Source organism: Suillus clintonianus (assembly GCF_016758775.1).
Source record: "Suillus clintonianus strain FC179 chromosome Unknown DEU56scaffold_28, whole genome shotgun sequence".
Taxonomy (NCBI): domain Eukaryota; kingdom Fungi; phylum Basidiomycota; class Agaricomycetes; order Boletales; family Suillaceae; genus Suillus; species Suillus clintonianus.
The window spans coordinates 166,790-185,919 of NW_024539252.1; the positions used below are offsets into that span (position 1 = coordinate 166,790).

The 19,130-nt window shown below is 49.3% G+C and overlaps 6 protein-coding genes across 6 annotated transcripts; 4 read left to right on the forward strand and 2 right to left on the reverse strand.

Moving 5' to 3' along the window:
- The first annotated feature begins 505 nt into the window (after positions 1 to 505).
- Positions 506 to 1,653, forward strand: DEU56DRAFT_798691 (uncharacterized protein). The gene is made up of 2 exons (XM_041353011.1): positions 506 to 623; positions 684 to 1,653. The coding sequence occupies exons 1-2, from the start codon at positions 576 to 578 to the stop codon at positions 1,569 to 1,571; spliced, it is 936 nt and encodes a 311-aa protein (XP_041209385.1). The 5' UTR covers positions 506 to 575; the 3' UTR covers positions 1,572 to 1,653.
- Positions 1,654 to 2,458: 805 nt separating this feature from the next.
- On the forward strand, positions 2,459 to 6,716 carry DEU56DRAFT_798694 (uncharacterized protein). The gene is made up of 9 exons (XM_041353012.1): positions 2,459 to 2,747; positions 2,800 to 3,540; positions 3,596 to 4,355; positions 4,407 to 4,842; positions 4,897 to 4,976; positions 5,026 to 5,259; positions 5,310 to 5,544; positions 5,597 to 6,304; positions 6,355 to 6,716. The coding sequence occupies exons 1-9, from the start codon at positions 2,472 to 2,474 to the stop codon at positions 6,386 to 6,388; spliced, it is 3,504 nt and encodes a 1,167-aa protein (XP_041209386.1). The 5' UTR covers positions 2,459 to 2,471; the 3' UTR covers positions 6,389 to 6,716.
- Positions 6,717 to 6,838: 122 nt separating this feature from the next.
- On the forward strand, positions 6,839 to 9,494 carry DEU56DRAFT_735252 (Sodium/calcium exchanger protein-domain-containing protein; the record flags this gene model as incomplete). The annotated part of the gene is made up of 5 exons (XM_041348441.1): positions 6,839 to 7,664; positions 7,730 to 8,710; positions 8,803 to 8,993; positions 9,043 to 9,144; positions 9,198 to 9,494. The coding sequence occupies 5 exons, from the start codon at positions 6,839 to 6,841 to the stop codon at positions 9,492 to 9,494; spliced, it is 2,397 nt and encodes a 798-aa protein (XP_041209387.1).
- Positions 9,495 to 11,406: 1,912 nt separating this feature from the next.
- DEU56DRAFT_911825 (isoprenoid synthase domain-containing protein) lies at positions 11,407 to 12,177 on the reverse strand (the record flags this gene model as incomplete). Its single annotated transcript, XM_041357325.1, has 3 exons — positions 11,407 to 11,742; positions 11,797 to 12,091; positions 12,152 to 12,177. The coding sequence occupies 3 exons, from the start codon at positions 12,175 to 12,177 to the stop codon at positions 11,407 to 11,409; spliced, it is 657 nt and encodes a 218-aa protein (XP_041209388.1).
- A 120-nt stretch (positions 12,178 to 12,297) lies between these two features.
- Positions 12,298 to 13,940, reverse strand: DEU56DRAFT_856290 (uncharacterized protein). Its single transcript, XM_041355264.1, has 2 exons — positions 13,834 to 13,940; positions 12,298 to 13,778 (listed from the first exon to the last, which is right to left on the reverse strand). Exon 2 carries the CDS (start codon positions 13,620 to 13,622, stop codon positions 12,405 to 12,407), a length of 1,218 nt encoding a protein of 405 aa, XP_041209389.1. The 5' UTR covers positions 13,623 to 13,778; positions 13,834 to 13,940; the 3' UTR covers positions 12,298 to 12,404.
- Positions 13,941 to 16,950: 3,010 nt separating this feature from the next.
- On the forward strand, positions 16,951 to 18,709 carry DEU56DRAFT_735144 (uncharacterized protein; the record flags this gene model as incomplete). The annotated part of the gene is made up of 4 exons (XM_041348433.1): positions 16,951 to 17,043; positions 17,100 to 17,500; positions 17,555 to 17,807; positions 17,858 to 18,709. 4 exons carry the CDS (start codon positions 16,951 to 16,953, stop codon positions 18,707 to 18,709), a joined length of 1,599 nt encoding a protein of 532 aa, XP_041209390.1.
- Positions 18,710 to 19,130: the final 421 nt, after the last annotated feature.

Genomic DNA, 19,130 nt, shown 5'->3' on the forward strand with positions numbered 1-19,130 from the left:
TGAACATTTTCACAAGATGTATGCAATATTATCGCCTGAATGCTACCACTCCTTAACACATCAAAAATCATGGCATACACTGGAGCAAGCAAAACAGCCATCTGAAGTAGACACGAGGCAAGTGTCCGCTTCACCAAATCACTCCATCCTTTCTGCAGTCGCCTGCGCCTGAGTTTTCTGATCAAGTTTGTGTCTTACCACTTCTCAATATCTTGCTTCGTTACTGAAATAAAAATCAATCTTTGTAGTTCTACTTGAGTTCTACTGGCTCAGAGGGCAGGTGATCACCAACTTCGCCGAAACGCTTAGTTTTTTCGCTGGTCATCTGCGCCAGATTTTTCTGATCAGTTTTGTTGCTTGGACCATGTCAATAGCTTGCTTCGTTGTTGAGATAAAAATCAATCTTTGTAGCACTACTTTTTCAAAAATGAATGCATTCTTTTTTTGGAAATTACCGCCGGCCGTAGTATTATGCAAATAGCTGTAACCGAACCGTGAGAACCGAGTCACTGAGCCATTAGACTTGCACAAGCCAGACCGTCAAATAAAGGCCATCGACTCGGAGCATAACGGCGATGACAGACACGAGTCTCCTCGAGCAAACCAACGAGCATATTCTCCAGGTATCTCTTTAATGCTGGTAGTTTAGCTCGTGATTAATGTGTTTTTTTTATTACTTTCAGTCAGGACTGGAGACTGCCTTCCAGTCCACGGACATTGCGCCTAAATCTGCTGCTGCTACGCTGCCCGCTCCCGCATCACTCTCAGACGCACCCACAGACGCACCCACAGTAACTTTGGAGGTCCCAGAAGTATCTGAAGCTGTCGAAGACGCATGGAAGGGAGAATATGAGGCTCAGGTAGAGGAATGGCGTGCTCGGTCAGCCGAAGCTCGTGCCAAAGCAGAGCACGAGCGCGCACGGTGGGAGCAGATTAGGAAACGCGAAGCAGAAGAACGGCAAGCGCTTGGCCAGGAGCCAGAAACCCAGGATGCATTAGGTTCACATATTACGTCCTCATTTGCCGCTGCAAGTGAGGTATTGGCCTCTTCCGAGTCTTCGTCTGCTTTTATGGCCTCGACGTCCCTTGCGGATTCTGGTCATCTTGTTAGTGAACAAAAAGGCCCATCGAGTCATTTACATGCCTCTGAACATCTTAAGACGGATAGAGGGTCTCCGTCGCAGAAATGGGAACATATAGATTCATCTCCCACTTCTTCGTTTCCATCCATGTCGTTTCCCGAAACCTCTATTCCCTCCTCGCCGTCTCCACCGCAGGCTGCACTTCGGCAGATGACAGCACGTGATGAACCTCAGGAGCAACATCCTGCAGAACGCAAGCCCTCCGCCGTGCCACCCTCCACCATCCCATCCTTGCTTGACAGCTCAATTGCACCACGGACACGAATGTCTTTGCTTCTTTCCTCACTTGCGATCAACCTATTACTTCCTTTCGTGAATGGGGTGATGCTAGGCTTTGGAGAAATATTTGCCAAGAACGTCCTAGTGGGTTGGCTGGGGTGGAAGACGCGGAGCGGCCGCACAGCAGCGAATATCGGTATTCGGAGATGACCGATGGTCCCCATCTTGGTAGTATGCATACCCACCATGTACTGATCACCGGCACAATGTTCTTGAATATATACACTTTCATGCAAGATTTTCACAGCAGTCATCATTGCGCAGTTCTCATAGTTGATGGCGCCCACAAAAGTATTCTGGCTCGTCTGCTATTGCTCTGATTTGGTGCGCTTGTTCATTTATAATGTCTCCGGCCTTTTTGAGTTTATTCTTGCCTTGCAGATACAGAAGGACTGTTGCAGGCTCGGTCCTGAACGAAGTGAATAGCTACTTGCCAGGGCTTACGTCTCGTATTGCGAACATCGACCCTTTCTTGTCTCTGCCTTACTCCTTGATCGCATTGGCTCATGATACATGTGCAGGTCGGACCGTCCCAGTCAACTATACTACTGGCCAGCGTAGTACTTCCCGCCTTGCTGACCCCTTTAACCGTCGGCTTCATTCTAGAGATGATCAGCACGTAATACCAAGGAACGACTATTTTTCGATATCTCCCGAGTTCTTTCCTGTGTTGCTGCTCTGCCTCACAACCCATGCACTTACTCCCTGGCAAAAATTCTGTGATGCACTACAACCGGGTCTTTCGCCCCCATCACGGAGCTGGTGTGCGTTCTCGCGCTGTCAGCACCTGGTCTCTGTGGTAGAAGGAACCTATATTGGGTTATAGTTATGTTAGGAGTTTTCTCAACTCTTATGCACTCTATTCTCGGCGTGGACAATGTGCCCCGAATGGAATTCTGTAAGCCGGTATCTCTCTCATTTTCCTCTAGAGTTCAGGCTCGGGGGGCATCATGGCAAGCATTTACTTGCACATCAACTATATAACATACAATAAAGTGCTGAACATGTTCCTAGCCTAGCAAGTTCAGCAAGTTCACCAATCGCTTCACCATGCCAGTACGCAATGTCCTTGCTCGCCTTGTCCATCCTGTGGACAAGCTTCCGGACCTGGGACCAGATCAACTGGCCTCCGTTCGTGGTATTGCTACGGGAAAGCCGAATGCAGTGGAAGACGTAGAACTGAAGAATGCCTCTCTTGCCGCGACAACCAACACTTTGGCGTCACCCAGTGAATCCGCAGGTCCTGCCCTGACAGATTCAGCTCAGGCACTAGAGGTTCCAGCTGATGCTGTAGATTCTTCGTCGGCTGCTCCTGGTGGTTCGCAGGTGTGTATCCGACTGGGGCTCATTGAAACGCACTGCTGAGCGCGGGAACTAGGGCGATCAGTCCCAAACAACAGATACTAGTGCCTCTTCAACTCCAGGAGATTTTGTCGTCAAGTGCGAAATTCCTTTGTTTGGCAACAAGTCAGTCAAGGCGGAGCTTCTTGTCTGGGATGGACCACCTCCAGTCGGTGTCGTCATTGGTGAAGCGGCGCCATCCGTTCAGAAGGCACTAGTGACAGGCGATTTCAAACTGTCTTCCATTATACCCGTACTGAAGGGAACCGAATCCGACGACATCACCTTCCGCAATGTCACAATTATCCATCAGAATTACCAGTTTGATCCAGACAGCGCGCTGGGGTACACCTTCTCCGGTGATCTAGTGATCGAGCAGTCCTGTGGAGCGATGCACAATATCCTTCGCAAGGTCCTGGCACTGGAAGACTCTGCCCTACATGTTCAAGCTGACTTTGGACCAGATCAGACGTGGTCTGGCCCAGTCATTGTCAATACGTTGACCATAGCGGGGACGTTCACCGGCCGCACATCTTCTCCCACCACGGGAATAGTTTTCACCAGTATTGGAGCCCTGTTGGAACTCCATCATAAATCCGACTTTGCGCCTTCCTATGTTGCCACGATATATGGGAAAATGAACTTGGCAGTGCCAGGGGCTACCACCCCACTAGAACTCGATTACACGCTCTCGGATGCTGGGGGTACTGTCAAGCTTGATGCTAGTATCCCCAACAACACGCAATGGCAAAACCCGATGGGGGTGCAAGGGATATGTGTAGGTGATGAGATCGTTGATTTGCATGCAGAAGAGCGCTAACTGCCATCTCTAGCTGGACAGTGCTACATTCTCGAGCAACCTCGCGCTCGACGATCCCTGGAAATCGTTTGCGTTGGACATTGATGCATACTTGACGTATCAGTCCATGAAAACTGAGTTCAGGGGTTCGTGGGTCACCAGTGGAGCGTGCGCCCTCAGCGCCAATATGTCGAATTTTGATTTTCAGACTATCGAGGCGCTGTACGATTCCATGCACCACGCTCGTCTGAGTCCCCCGAAGATTGATGTGTCTATTGCCTCGGCTGTCTTGAGCATTACAAAAGGGCAAGGCTTCACTATATCGCTTCAAGGAGTCTCCGTCGCTGGGCACCTGATTGGTGACGCAAATTTGGTGATTGATGGTGATGGCGTGAACCTGCACGGGGCCATGTCCAACGGAGGGGCTGTGACCTTTGGAGCGCTCATACTCTCCCAGGCTTTGATAGACGTGAACTATCGCAGGACTACGAGTGGGAAGCAGACGGATGCTACCATCATCGGCAATGTGTCGTTCCATGGATTGGATTTCAAAGCCGCGGTTCACTTGTATCCTTCTGACGATATCACGGACACCGCCACACTAAAGCCGGTTGAATGGACAGTTTTCGCAGAGCTGACAGCTAACAACGATGAGCTTTTGCTTTCGAAGTTCGTTCCCGCGGTTAGGGATGGCGAATTTGACCTGGCCTTGTCGCATGTTGTTTTCTTGGCGGCCTCTCGGGATGATCTAGTCATTGGTGCGGCGGTCCCCACTGACTACAGTTTCCACAAAGGTCGGTCGCAGTACCGTATCCCCCGTTCAATCCTGAATCTTCTCTACAAAGGTGTCCAGATTTGCGGGACGTTTGATAGTCTCCCGGGATTAGACGCATTGACACAGTCTACCACGACTGGATTGATTCTTCATGCTACATATGACCCTTTTTTGGGATTCAGTCTTGATGTACAACTTCCTGTTCTTCGCGAGCTTCATCTTGGTCATGGGATTACCTCCACTGGTCTTGAGTTGCGCATTAATCCGGGCAGTAGAGGGATAGGCCCAACTTTGGGCATCTCGAGTGGGCTGCTCATTCCTGTTGCGCATAGCGAGAAGCCGCTGGAGTTCGCGATGACGCTCACAGGGAACATCGTTGGGGCTACTGGTGCCGCTGAGTTGAAGAGGTGGTGGGTAGATCCCTTTGGGATCAGCAAGGAAGTCAAGATTGGTCCAGATTTGCTTCTTCAGCTCGCTATTAGCTATGCATCGCCCACTGCACTGAGGTGAGGGAATGATTTATGCTCGGGTATATTGTATCAACTCAACGTGATTTCAAGTGGACTTGCATTCTCTGGTGGGCTGCAGATTGGTAACACCGTTGCCCAAGTCGTTGTTAGTATCAATGAAGATCCGATGAGTGAGTTTTCGATAGCTATATGCTATACCGTTTACTGAGGTCGGTATAGAGGAGATGGTGTCTACGGAACTCAAGAACCTAAGTCTCGACGACATTGTCACGTTTACCGAAAAGATCGTCGGATCGCACATCCCGAAAGCGCCAAGCGGGTTCCTTCTATTCGAGGATCTGAAGATATACATCTGCCCATCGGGTGTCACTTTGGCAGATGTCGCGTACCCGCCAGGATTCTCGTACGAGTCCCGCATGATTGTCTTTGGCCACCACGCTGATGTATCCGCTCGTGAGTCGGTGCTTGACCTACAAGGCTCGCGTCTTAATCCTATGACATAGATGTTGGCGGCGGTGCGTTATCCGTCCAAGGCCATGTTGATAATTTCCGCATTGGACCTCTGATCGTCCATGGAAAGACATTGTTAAAGGAAGTATCCCGCGCATCCATCGATTGCACCATTAGCGAGCAGGTGCAGCATCTATCACTGAATGGGGAAGTCATTCTCTGGGATGAGTCTGTATCCTTGCGTCTGGAGGTGGACACGCATCCCGTACCAGAGCTCGTTTTCTTCTGGTATGTACACGCTGCGATTAAAGGACAGCTGTCAGATTGACAAGTGTGATAGCGAGCCCAAATTCACAGACTCGCTGTTCTTCGAAATGAAGGCTACCCTGATAGGCCCGCCATCATTCAAAGACCTTTCTGAATCAGAATTCGAGTTGTATGCGGACTTGGAGAACCATATCTTGGATTATGTGTGTGAAGAGGTTCTCAAGGGTTTCGAAAAATTGGAGAGAGACACGAAAGAGGACATTGAGGCTGCGAAAAAGAAAGTGGAGGACGAGCGGAAGGCAATGCTTGCGGGTATTGATGAAGCGCAGAAGAAACTTGACGCTGCGAAAGCGGCATTGAATAAGAAGAATTCGAGCGCTAATGCGGCTGCAGCACTCGAGGAGAGGATTGTTGCTGCTGCTCGGGATGTTGTTGATGGGTTGGTGGAATCTAGTGAATACGCTGCTTATTATCTGGCGGTTGCTGGATTAACGAACGCAAAGGAGGCAACCATCGGCCTCAAGGCAGCTGAACAGATATTATCTGTTATCGAGTATGCAGCAGAGGGGATGCTTTGGGCTGTGACGTTTATCAACAAGGAGAACAGGAAAGCGCTCGACATCCAAAAGATTGTCTTGACCGGGTTATTGGGCAAGACTCCCAATGGTCCACAGTCACTTTCTGCGGATATTCAAGGCGTTATCATTGGCAAGACTTTTCATATTGATGGAAGATTAGACCCTCGGAAGGTTGAAGATTTCATATCTGATATTTTTACGCAGTATGTCTTTTCTTCTATGCTTTCGATTGGAGGTCTGACTGTGGTTACAGGCTTTGGGATGAGATCAAGTCACCCCATAAGTAGGTAGTACAACTCCTTAGGTGGACATACAACCGAGGATGGGAACTTCTTCTATGGATGATAGACAGTTGGCATGTAAATTTAAAGTAGTATACGGTGATCAAATCGCAGTAGCTATCCTGGCTGGATGATAATAATGCATGTTTCGCTATTTCTGGGATCGACCGGAAGGATATTTTGTTTTGCCTGTATCCAGTCTGCCAGGGTATTGCAGCTGGTCCCTCGAGATATTCCTGCCAGCAGTAGTACAGAGGCACAGCGTTCTGACCAGGGTCTAGAACTTGGAGGTCGAGAGCTAAGGGGAATCTGGTCTCGCGTGACCTTGCCAAGGAGCGCCCCAGAGAAACTTAAGTTTGAAGATGATACGTAATTACTTGAAGCACGCGGCTCAAGTGCGTCACCGTTATAAGTCGAGGCTCCCCCCCTACCTGGGCCCACTCTGTTCCTCCTACCATGTCTAGCGTAGCGGCAAAGGCTGTATTCGTTACATGCCTTATCATAAACGCAATTCTCTTGTCGCAGAGTCGATACGGCCAGTCTTATTACCAGCAGTCCACAATTTCCCTCTGGAAGCGGAATTTAACCATCACAGAGAAGAGCTGTTCTCCTCTATCCTACGACCTTTCATCACAATGCACACATGTTCTCGAGTCATGTCCGTCCCCTCAAACCTTTCTAAGCATTCCGTACCTCTCCCACTACTTCTGCGCTCCCGCTCCCCTCCGTCCTTTCATCTTCGCCGGATTGGTCCTCTGGCTGCTATTTCTATTCAGTACCCTCGGAATATCTGCATCTGATTTCTTCACTCCGAACCTCGCCACCATTGCGACCTTCCTAGGTCTCGATGAGAACGTCGCCGGTGTCACTTTTCTCGCATTCGGGAATGCCTCCCCAGATGTCTTCAGCACTTTCTCCGCCATGCGAGCAGACTCAGGAAGCCTCGCAATCGGAGAACTCCTTGGAGCAGCTTCATTTATAGTAAGCGTCGTGGCAGGCAGCATGTCCATCATAAAACCATTCAAGGTCGAGCGCACCCCATTCCTAAGGGACGTCGGCTTCTTTACCCTCGCCGTCGTCGTCCTGCTCGTCATACTCAAAGATGGCCGCATTAGAGCCGGAGAGTGCGCATTGTTGGTCGCCATGTACGTGTGCTATGCTGTTATCGTCGTTGTGGGGAGCTGGTGGGAGCGCCGCCGCGAACGAACGGAGAGGCTTGAAGCTCTCATTCGAGCAGAATACGGCGAGGATGAGACTGTAGTAGAACAATATCATGACGTAGGTCCGTGTCTATTCTCTCCCTTCTCTCCTACCATTCTATTTTCATTCATCTCTAATTACGTGCAGTTACTCCCCCCAATGACACGCTTACCGTGCCCCTCTCCCCACCAATACGACACCGGGCATCATCATGCCCCCAGCCCCCCCGACTTTCACTCACAACACCTTCATATCCTCGCCCGATGTCATCCTCTTTCCACGCACAGTCCCCCGGCACGCGTACTCCCTCGCCCCTGAGTTCACCTCACCTCTCCCAGATGCCCTCCTTCTCACTGGTCGGCGCCCTCGAGTTCAGGCAGGTCGTGGCGAGCCTACAAGCTCACGCTGCTTCGAGCAGCCTGTCCATCTTCGACAGCCCCATCACCCCCTACGCCGGTGGCCACTACCACCGACATGGCGGGAGCCATACAAGCCGCACTCCATTGAGCGAGGAGGACCCTTGGGACGCAACTATAGGAGTGCCTCTGGACGAGCGCAGTCCGAGGCTGCTTGTTAATGACATCATTGCAGAGGGCCACGAGCCATCCCAATCATCGTCCATGATCCACGTGCCGACACACACCTCTTCCTCAGTTTCACCTATACCATCCATCTCGCACACCCCTGCATCACCGACCGATGCCGCATCCACGACAACGACAGAGGTAGAGCCGTATGTCCCGCCCACAAAACTCCAACGTGTATGGCGGGTCGTGAAAAAGACATATTACATCCTCTTCCCTGCACTGCACCACTTTAGAGAAAAGAATGCGCTAGGGAAAATAGCGAGTCTGCTTGCCGCGCCTGCGGTGATGGCGCTGACGCTGACTCTACCTGTGGTCGTGGTCCCATATGACTCCAACGGATCCGGATCGGAGAAACTGCACAAGCGTCATCATAGCGCCGGCGAGGATGGTCGGTTGGTAGACTTTGAGGAAGACGGCATCGAACGTGCGTTGATTGCGGAGGAAGTAATGCAGCCGGATCTGCACGAGATCGAATTTAACAAATGGTTGATGGCTGCGCAATGCGTGCTAGGCCCTTTGTTTTGTCTAGGGGTACTATTTCGTACGTATGTTATCTCTTTGCCTCTTTCCTCTTTCCTTTTTCCTGCCGTTTCCGACTTTTTGAGTGAGCTAACTGTCAATAATTTGATTTAGATGAGGCGGATCACTTTGCGTTCCTCGCGTTGGGAACGGCCGTGTGTGGACTTGCAGTTGCTGCACTTGTGCTCGTGTTTGCGGATGGTAGAAGCCACCCCACTGCACGTATGGCGCGGTGTAGCATGGGTTTCTTGGTTGCGATCGCATGGATTATGGCAATCGCCGACGAGGCTGTCAATGTATTACAGGTGCGTTCTCGCCTATACACGGCTTTCGTCGTACTAATAACCTCCACAGACATTTGGCTTCATCTTTGGACTCTCGGATGCCATAATTGGCCTTACGATCTTCGCAGTGGGCAACTCCCTCGCAGACCTCGTAGCCAACATGAGTGTAGCTGTAAGTCTCCCTCCTCCCCTCCCACCATCGCATCGCCTGACCCCAGCCACCAGGTCTTCGCCCCAATCATGGGCTTCTCCGCATGCTTCGGCGGGCCTATGATCAATATCCTCCTCGGCGTCGGTATCTCCGGCTCCTACGTGATTTCTAAAGCTGGCGGCGAGCCATACACGCTACATTTCTCACCTACGCTTATGAGCAGTACGTTTGGCTTACTGGCGCTTCTCGTCGCGACGCTGGTCATTGTCCCGCTGAACGGGTACATGTTGACGCGTACATGGGGATTCTGTTTGGTGGGCGCGTATTTCGTGATCATGGGGGTGAATTTATGGGTGGAGCTGAGCTGGTAGATGGTGGGAGGAATACTAACAGACGGATTAACAGACGGTGGGAGGAATATTAACAGACGGTAAGAAGAATCCATTTACACGTTTGCAGTTTTTGATTCTGACGGACGGTATTTGGGACTTAGTATTGAATATGTTGACTTGACTGTGATACCTGCATTTGTTATCGCAGTGCTTTGATAGATGCTAACTCTGCATGATGTATGAATACGTTCAAATTGACGGTCATGCAAGTGCTCCTCCCGATGTAAGGTTGAGGAGATTTTCAAGTGCTGTTTCGACGGCTTCCTCTGCTTCATATTATTATTCATGGGTGGCAGGCCGCCTTGTATGAAGTCCTCACTTGAAGCTTGATGCTCGTTTGGTTACATTAATAACCTCTATCACGAACACTTTCCTCATACAACCTTCATCAAGATTTGAATCACATGAGGAACGTCTATGGCTTTGCATCATGGCCAACATGCGAGGAGCTAACAGGTGAGCCGTTCAATTGCTTCTGGAGCTAGCGTTGCTCAATTATAGCAGGTCTCTACCAGCATGGACGTGTGACCGTTACCACCTTCTATACACGGCTTGATCTAGTTCGATCCTACCTGAACGTTGTATCCAGTTGATATTGATGCTCCGTCTCTGCAATCCAATGTATCTTCCATTGCAAAGGACGGATCTGCCTTCTGGATCCTAAATCAAGGTAAGCCTCCCGACTTCTTAGAATGATCATTTCATTTAATAACCCCTCATCTAGACGACGGGGAACTTTGTACACTTTGTATGAAGCTTGATCCCTGCACGCCGCATGTAATCCGCCATTTAATCTGCTGTAGGCACGCTTGTCTGAAATCGGTTTGAAGACCCTTGATTTTACAACATGAAGCGGTGTTGGCATGACTGGACCGCGTGTGCAACCAGGACTTTGAACCGAATACGACTTGGGTACTTTCGGAGCTGCACACTTCTTCTTCTCCTTGGGTGCGGCGGACGAGGTTTAGATTCGGAACAAGATCGATTCGATTCGATTCAGCAGGGGGGTTCCTCGTTGGCACTGAAGATTTGATGACTATCAGATCGGAATCAATCAGGAATGTAAGTCTGTGGTTAATTTCACTCTGCCACTAGCCACGCACAGGACGAGTACAGAATGATAGACTTGCGCCCAGGTGATGGAGTTTCAGAGGTTGACGGCAAGAATGTTTTTTTGTCGCTTTGATGGAGCCAGGGTGAATCTGCTATCCTTGCTTGCGCTACTCCGCGATCGAACACAAACGGCTTGTTCTTTTGCTGCTTTTTTGCTCGGTGCAGTGCAATTCTAGAACTTTATCCTCCAGAACTTACGATCAATCAAGTTTGAATGTTCCAGGTGACTTTGGTCGATGTGGGCCGCAGCATGCGGCGTGGTTCCGTGGTCGACTGAATGAGTACTGCCAACCTTCACACTATGGTTTCCACACTGTGGAGGTCATCAATGAAATCCCTTCCTACTTATCTAACGAGGCTCGTCGGCTTTGTATCAGAGATTTCAATCCACACTTCGCTTGAAATTATAGCGCGGTGGATACATCAGGGTGGCACGGTCATATTGTACGAGGCGAGGTATTGGTCTCTCATCTGTTCACGGAACCGCTGGGGTCTGTACTAACGTATCGAGAGGATTTTAGCAAGGGACTGTTTGATGTGGCAGAGATGTTGATGGACGACAGTAGGATTCCGCTGGTGAAAGTGAGTCGTAACATACCCTTGGTTCCCTCTACTGACAATGAATTGTGGTAGAGACGCGACGGTTCTGGAGTAGTGCAAAAAAATTGTCATATTGGTATTCTGAGTACTTGATGCTAATATTGACGCCTTGGGGGGATGGTCTTCTACTGTATATGCGCTCTGCATCGATCTCACCTAGAGAATCCGGTACACTACTCTACAAGGCCCTTTTGGGAAGGAGCTTAATGATTAAGTCCCGCTTCACAGTTTGCCCATCATTCCCGAAATAGCGGGTGGAATCGAAGTGCCAGTGCAGAGAACCAACAATCCAGTTCTGCAGCCCATCAACGTAGATATCCACCTGCCTGTCAACCTCTTCTCCCCACGAGGGAAGGTTATTACGGTTGTCTTCGAAGCGCTGGATGGATCCCTTGCACAAGTGGCCTAGATAGTCAACAGCGTCTTGTAGGTCCAAGCCACGCTTGCACATGAGCACGGAAATCATATTATGTGTGTCATGGCGGCATTGCTCGGCATTGTATGAGTACATATCCTGTCAACAGTATGTCAGCAGTGCCCCAGCGTTCGATGAGAGAACGCGAATTACGTTGGCCCAAGCAACAATATCATCATGATTGGTTGCCTCCTCCATGACCATGATAACCGGATGCGACACCACTTCATCAGGGAGATCAATCCTAGCTGCGTATTCGATAACAGCAAAAATATGCTTGCACCCACTGGTATCTCTCCTCATAGTGATGTATGTTTCAAGGTCAGGGATGTGTCCCTTGGCATGATCGTCCGCCTGCTTAGCCACAGCAATGAAGTACAAGTCCATTTTGTTGATGAACCGCTCGGTGCAGCGGGGGCCACCAGTCACTTTAAAGCGGCTGAAGTACCTAAGTACGATATAAGACTGTTAGAAGGAGCACATGCCACAAGAGAATAATTGGACGTACGATTTGCACAACTTTCCACCGATCATTTCTGTCGCGGGTCAGCAAAATATTTTACGCTGAAACCAGAACATTATGGACATGAGACATCACCATACACAGTAGCGGTAATTTTATTTGGATGGGATTCACGATGTACATCAATAATATCCATTGGGAACCAAGAAGCGTACATGCCATCACGTAGGGTATCATATATACAATATTATGTCGTCTTTAGAATCATATATACAATATCAGCCATATCATAACACCTCTAGTCGCCTTTGGAATCATAACGCCCAAATCCGCATGCCCAAACCTTCTGCCAATCTTCACGAGCGTACCTAAAGTGTAAACAAGAACGGGACACCTTGAAACGAACATCATCCGACACAATACACTCCTCTCCGGGACCCCTCTTGATAAACCCACTCGCCACCCACGGAACAGGGTGGCGCAGCAAGGATGCAGACAACATCAGCACCTCCACATGCAAGGGCAATCCCGTTGTGATCAATGCGGATGAATTGAAAGGGCGTCTGACATGCGCATAGGCCAATGACACTGTTTGAAGCTTCTGAAAAGAAGCCCATGGAGTGCGCTCCATCCACTGAGGCAGGTTGTACATTTGATCATAGCTCAGATAATGGGCAAGCCAACGAGGGTCCATTCCCTCGTCGCACAAGAAACCCATATCAGCAAGCTCAGCCCATGTCTGGGGGGTGTCCGTGAGGGGTCCCCATGGGAGGTTGTTGGACGTGTTGTTGGAGGCGAGGTGAAGGATTGAAGCAACGAAAGCAGATCCATGGGAAGTACCCATCAGGAACTCCCATGGTCTGACGCTATCTGCCTTACCAGATAGCGTCAGAGTTTGGGTTTTCCAGGGAGGCGGGGAGTGTTCGTTGTTGACGTCTGTGTCTGTACGGGACTCCCATGCAATTTCCAGGCAGTCTGAAAGAAGGCCCAGACTTGTCCAGGCAAGGGCAATGGAGGGTGCAGTGAGTAGCACCGGAGCCAGCAGGCCCATGGCACGCTCGCGCTCAGACGCCAGTTCATAGCCCAGGGTTCTGAGCAAGTTAGGTTCTGCAAGATCCTCGTCCTCTCCAATCCAAATTTTCTGTACGAAAGATGCGTACTCGAATTGGAAGGGGCTGCTTTCTTGAGCATATGCTTCCTGCATATGCAGAGCTTCCACGAACTTTCTCACGTTCTGAGATTTTGGGAGCGATACGGTGTGCAGTAAATAAGGAAGCACGATCTCCCTGAAATTTTTGGAGACGAGACATAGCGAAAGAGTGGTCGAATAGGGATTATGATCAGCATATTTTTCAGCTTGGGAAAAAGTTGGCTGTGCAGCCTCTCTGATGATGAGGAGGACAAGCTCAGCTGGAAAGAAGCCAAATGGAGATCGGGTGATAGGTTGAGATGCCATGATGAGTGGGTAAGATGTGAAGCTGGTTTGAAGGAGCCTTGCCTTTAATACTCCCCCCATGAATTGTGGCGTCAAAGACAGTAGTGGAATCGCATTGTGTGTGGGACCACACACTTTGATACGGAGGTCTACTGCGGATTCGTTGTTCCTTCGAGGTCGTACAATGTGCTTTGCCCTGCCTTGCCCTTGCCTGTTGTGCTCTGGCCCAGTTGCGTACTCGACCTGTGGATTACCATAGTGATGCAAAGGTAGCACGAACTATAGATTCTACCTGGATCTTTATTTCCGAACAGAGTCCATGTATCGGGTTTGGTGGCCAAACTCGATGCGTGTGCACGAGCTCATTCAGATTCTGTCATGGCAGAATGAGTTGCTCCTGGGAAATTTCACTGCGCTTCAGATCAACGATAGTTTGAGAATGAACATCCTCCACAAAACAAACACACCTCGTTCTTCTCTTGCAACTGCGCGTGTCGTTGAAACTCGAGGTGCCGGTTAACCATAGTTAGCAAATTTGATAGCTTGTATGTCTCGGAGTCTGGACCGTCGTGCGAGAGAACGCGGTCAGTGTGGTAGGGCCTTACCATTCATTATCTGAACCAACACGCATCGGGTTGGCATACAATATTGGTGGTTACATGCGTGAAAATGAGTGTTCAAGTTAGATCAGCTTCAGCGGAAAGAATCGCTGTCTCGTAAGTACGACGTTGGGCCGAGCTGTGCCAACTGGTACTGTTACTCCCGGGCGTTGCCGGAAATCCAAGTTGACTTTGTTTGAAATTAGACAAAGCCAATGGCCATGCATGGACGTTGAGATGATGATACTAGAAAGAAGACAGGCCTTCATTCTATATATCGGAGCACAGACATGCAGCATTCGCGCATCTCCCGTGCACCGACGGCGTCCAATTCCATTTCATCATCTATGTTGAACAACCAGTGAATGAAGTCGGAGCAGACTTGGAGATGGAAAGGATCTGCATCAGGATAGGCAGCCGCAGTGAGTTCACCTGCACGCAAGCCCATAAATGCGGTGATGTCGGGCTCTTGAAGATGCACTTCATCGAGGAGCCATTGTTCAGAAGCACGAGAGACCGGTTCGCAGGGGATAGTGACGATCACTGAGGAGGTCAGGTAAAATAAATTCTGAGGCCGCTGAAGTCATATTGTGAGCGTCGAAATGAGCAATGTGTGCTGGTGAGAAGGAACAGTGAGAGACAAGTTAAGAGATAGAGTACTTTGAAACATCTCGGTCTTTAAATGCATCGCTCGAACTCATTATTCGAAAGTGGGTATCGTAGTTTAGGAAATCGTTGTAATGCACGTCTGTCGTGACGGCAGTTGCAGTAGCAATGAAGCGCCTCGCCGATTTAATCGGCGGCAAGGAATGAGATATGAGGGTGAAATTCCACCAGGCTGGCGTCAGGGGGGAATGCAAGTGAGATGGCTCAAACTTTAACTTGAAACATCCACGTACACTCCAATATGATCTAGTCACCGCACATAACCGTTATATGGAACTGGGTTGGAAAAGCACCAAATGCCGCAGAGTAATGTATTAGGACCAGGTATGTATCATTGAGAAAATGTAGACCACCCTAGGAATGACTGTCTTGAATTCATTCGTCTATGGGGGAGACCAAGACTACTCACTCACTACCCAGCCACTACATTGCGAACGTTACTGAAACGGTGAAACCTAAATACGCAATATTCTGGTGCTGTTTGAGTAAACAACTGCGCGCGGAGAACACGGAACGAATGTTGAACGTGTTGAATTTAACTTGCAACAAGAAGAACAAGCCTGCGGTCGCTGGTTCAGGCTAGAGCCAAGTTCGGCTATTTACGTAATACTAATTTTAGAGTTTGCTGTGGGCGGCATCAAGTTGAACTTGACTTGAACAATGAACTTCATGCATCATGGCCCTCAAAATGGTCTTGCAAAACCCCCGAGTGCATTGACAGGCTCCGATCATCACACCGATAATGTCATCCGGGATGTGCGCCCGGAAATCTCTGATGCAACCAAGGCGTAGGCTATAGCATATGAGGTGACGCCAGAGTTGAAGGTACTAACTGTAAGTATTATAGAAATATTTCGTGACCGGGGACGGTCGGGGAGTGTTGAATAGGCGGATGACCACACACAGTCCGCAGATTTACGTATGTCTTCTCTGTGTGTGGTCGTGTCACGGTGCGGTGCCGGGGTCGTGCATGGTTTGTATACTTCTCTTGTACTGACCTGGAGCGATGTCAATTTGTTGGCATACATTAGTACAAGTGCTTCATGGCCAGCGACTCAAGCTGACACGTTCTTAGGCTTGGACTTAGTAAACGTGAGTGCGGGTCCTGTTATCGAGTCCAAAGTCAATCCTGGATCATTGATGCGCTCGTCCCAGCATTTTTATGGTGCAGTTGTTATCTACTATCAGCTGCTTTCAGCGGTTGATCCGTCACGGCGTTACTCCCGATATTTGCACTAGTAGGTGAGCTATAGAAGTTACTACATCCGATTGGCATAGACTCATATTTCACTCAATTGGGCATCCAGTCGTATGACTACATACTGTGTCTCCCCAACGCGGCAAGTAGAGATTTGTTTAAGCGGCTGAGTTTTCTGATCTGTAGCCGGTGTAGGTCACTTTTATGGGGGCTCGGCACAATCCTGTACTCAGCTTGCCATTTGCCTTCCTGATACTGAATATGCTCGGTGAGTGTCCGGTACGGTACGCATCTCCATTTTTCCCTCCCTTATAATGTAATCCATTTCATATCGGTTTTCAGTGGTTTTTCAGCCTGATGTCCCACTCCGTGTATGTGCACCTTGCATCTGATATCACCCGTAACACAGGCTACGAGCCCTTTGACAAACAGATATATGCATGGTGACACTAGCCTAAGTGAGAGGTTGATAGGAAATATCGGGGCGTTGTTTGCTCTCACATCACGGATCAGGGATCAGGGAGATCGAGCGGTTGTTGTGGCCACTGCACATGATCAACGCCTATCATGGCGAAAACACTCATCGTTGCGGCAAGAAAGAAGTGGTTTCAGCTTGTCACTTTGTACAAGCAGTGTGCGTGGGCAGGCACCTTGACTTAGTACCAGCAGTACCCTTGATACAAAAGAAATTGGTTGGTTTGCCTAGATTAATCTCTAGACCTCTAAACTGTTTTTGTATTCAAATATCACTGTCTAGGTTAGGATGAGCAGCCGCGTCCACTACTTATTGCAAGGAGAAAAGTTAGAAGACTATCTATTCACCAAAAATAGAATCCCACGTGCACTTAGACTTTTATATCATGCTCAGTTGAGCTGCTGCCCGTGTTTCGAGTTCTTGACAACTGGCTCATTTCCATATGCCCTAGAATTACTGATGTGCCAGATCATGAGCACCATAACACTGATACAGCTTCCACCAGAAATTTTGTGCCATGTACTGGCATTTCTCGATGCATACGACCTAATGAGGATACGAAAGGTAAGTGAACAGATACGATCTGGTATCTCGCTGTGCCCATTGCTCATCCGCCATAGACAAGCAAAAGGTTGAAAGAAATTGTAGACGACTCGGAGATGCTGCAATACACCATCGATCTCAGTTACTTCCAAATGATTCCAGTTGGACCCTCGGAAACGGACGTGCCACCAGCTACGCTTCGTAAACAACTTGGGCTGTATAACGCTGCGTGGCAGCGCGCCGAATACGAATGGAAGTGCTCGCTCCCCTCATTGATGCTAGGACAGATATATGCGTTCGGGGGTGGCATATACGGTTCAGCTGGGGAGAACTGCATCTCCTTTGCTCGGCTGCCTTCCGCGTCTGATTCTGGTGATCTATATTATTGGAGTCACCCTGTCGATGTACCGGCTTTGGTGGACTTCACTTTCTGTGCTGCGCAAGACTTGCTTATTATAGTGTCACGCCCACCAGACTTGTGAGTGTACATTATTTTCGCTATGTCCATTCTCAGGCTAGACTGCGTGAGCAGGCAAAGTTATGTATACGATGTCCATCTTAGGTCGCTGACGACGAACGACACCCACCCTGACGCAGCGCAACCATCCCTGAAAGCACTCGACGAAGATGATGTTGGTCGCCGAATATTGGATCCCATAGGTCATGTGAAGGTCCAAATCGTCGGGAATTACATTAGCATGCTTTGTCGTGACGCTATCGGAAGCATGGGCAACGTCTTGGACTGCATACAACTGTGGGACTGGAAATCCGAAGAGGGCTATCAGGTAAATCATTTTCACAAGTCAACACGGCTAGACACTAATGGATACGATAGTTCATTCTTTTGTTCGACTGTGGTATCAGCGACTGCTCCTTCATTACAGAGGATAGGTTCCTCGCCCTTGTTGCTTCAGGGACTGTGGAAATATATTCCATCGCCGACAAGTCAAAGCCCCCACAATGCACCGCAAGAATCTCCTTACCTTCTCTCATGGATGACTTTTTATACACAGATATGTTCACGAATGACAATCCAACTCCCGATTCTACGTTTCCCTATTCTCGAAAATCCTACCTCCAACCTTCATGCTCATTTCATCCGAGTATGGACGACCAACTCATAGCCATCCTTGTTTGCGTTACTCCGCGATCGAACACAAACGACCTGCTCTTTTGCCGCTTTGTTGTTCGGCGTAGCGCCATTTTAGAACTCGAAGGTTTATTTGCCAGGACTTACGATCAATCGAGTTCGAATGGTTCCAGGTTACTTTGGTCGACGTGGGGACCACAGCATGCGGCATGGTTTCGTGTTCGACAGAATGAGTACTGGCAACCTTCGCACTATGGTTTCCGCACTGTGGAGGTTATTGATGGAAGCCCCTTCCACTCATCAGACTCGGACGAGGCCCGTCGGCTGTGTATCAGAGATTTCAATCCGCACATCGCTTGGAATTATGGCGCGGTAGATATGCCAGGGTTTTATGATCGAATTGTACGAGGCGAGGTGGATAGAATGATCTCATATCCGTTTACGGAACCGCTGGGGTCTGCACTAACGTATCGGGAGGTTTTTAGCGATAGGCTGTTTGACGGGGCAGAGATTTTGATGGACGAAAGTAGGATTCTGCTGGTGAAAGTGAGTCGCAACTTGCCCTTGGTTCCCTGTATTGACAACGAATTGTGGTAGAGAGACGATGATTCTGGAGTAGTGCAAAAAATTGACGTGTTGGTATTTGGAGTACCCTAATGCTAATATTGACGAGGCGCTCCGAGTCTGCATCGACCTCACCTAGAGAATCTGGTGCACTACTCTACAAGGGCCCTTTTGGGAAGGAGCTTGATGATTAGGTCCCGTTTCACAGCTTCCCCATCCTTCCCGAATAGCCGCTGGGCGCAATAGAAGGGCAAGTGCAGAGAACCTCAGTCGTTGGTGATTATAACAAAGTTTCATGTTAGTAATACGGACCATGCGCTTGCCATGCGCCATGACAAACATTGCGCACAACCTCGGAGAACGTAACCATACTATTACTGAGACTTGCGGTGCAGTCCACCACATGTGGCGTCTATGCACAGCTTCAAGTTGTAGTTGTAGTTGTATCTCCGTA

What these genes read in the sequence shown, in the direction of transcription:
- DEU56DRAFT_798694 (XM_041353012.1), top strand. Translation starts at nt 2,472, where the DNA reads ATGCCAGTACGCAATGTCCTTGCTCGCCTTGTCCATCCTGTGGACAAG. An exon ending in CTGCTCCTGGTGGTTCGCAG is followed by an intron (nt 2,748 to 2,799) that starts GTGTGTATCCGA and finishes CGCGGGAACTAG; the next exon opens with GGCGATCAGTCCCAAACAAC. An exon ending in ATATCTGATATTTTTACGCA is followed by an intron (nt 6,305 to 6,354) that starts GTATGTCTTTTC and finishes CTGTGGTTACAG; the next exon opens with GCTTTGGGATGAGATCAAGT.
- DEU56DRAFT_856290 (XM_041355264.1), bottom strand. Translation starts at nt 13,622, where the DNA reads ATGGGGGGAGTATTAAAGGCAAGGCTCCTTCAAACCAGCTTCACATCT.
- DEU56DRAFT_798691 (XM_041353011.1), top strand. Translation starts at nt 576, where the DNA reads ATGACAGACACGAGTCTCCTCGAGCAAACCAACGAGCATATTCTCCAG. An exon ending in CCAACGAGCATATTCTCCAG is followed by an intron (nt 624 to 683) that starts GTATCTCTTTAA and finishes TATTACTTTCAG; the next exon opens with TCAGGACTGGAGACTGCCTT.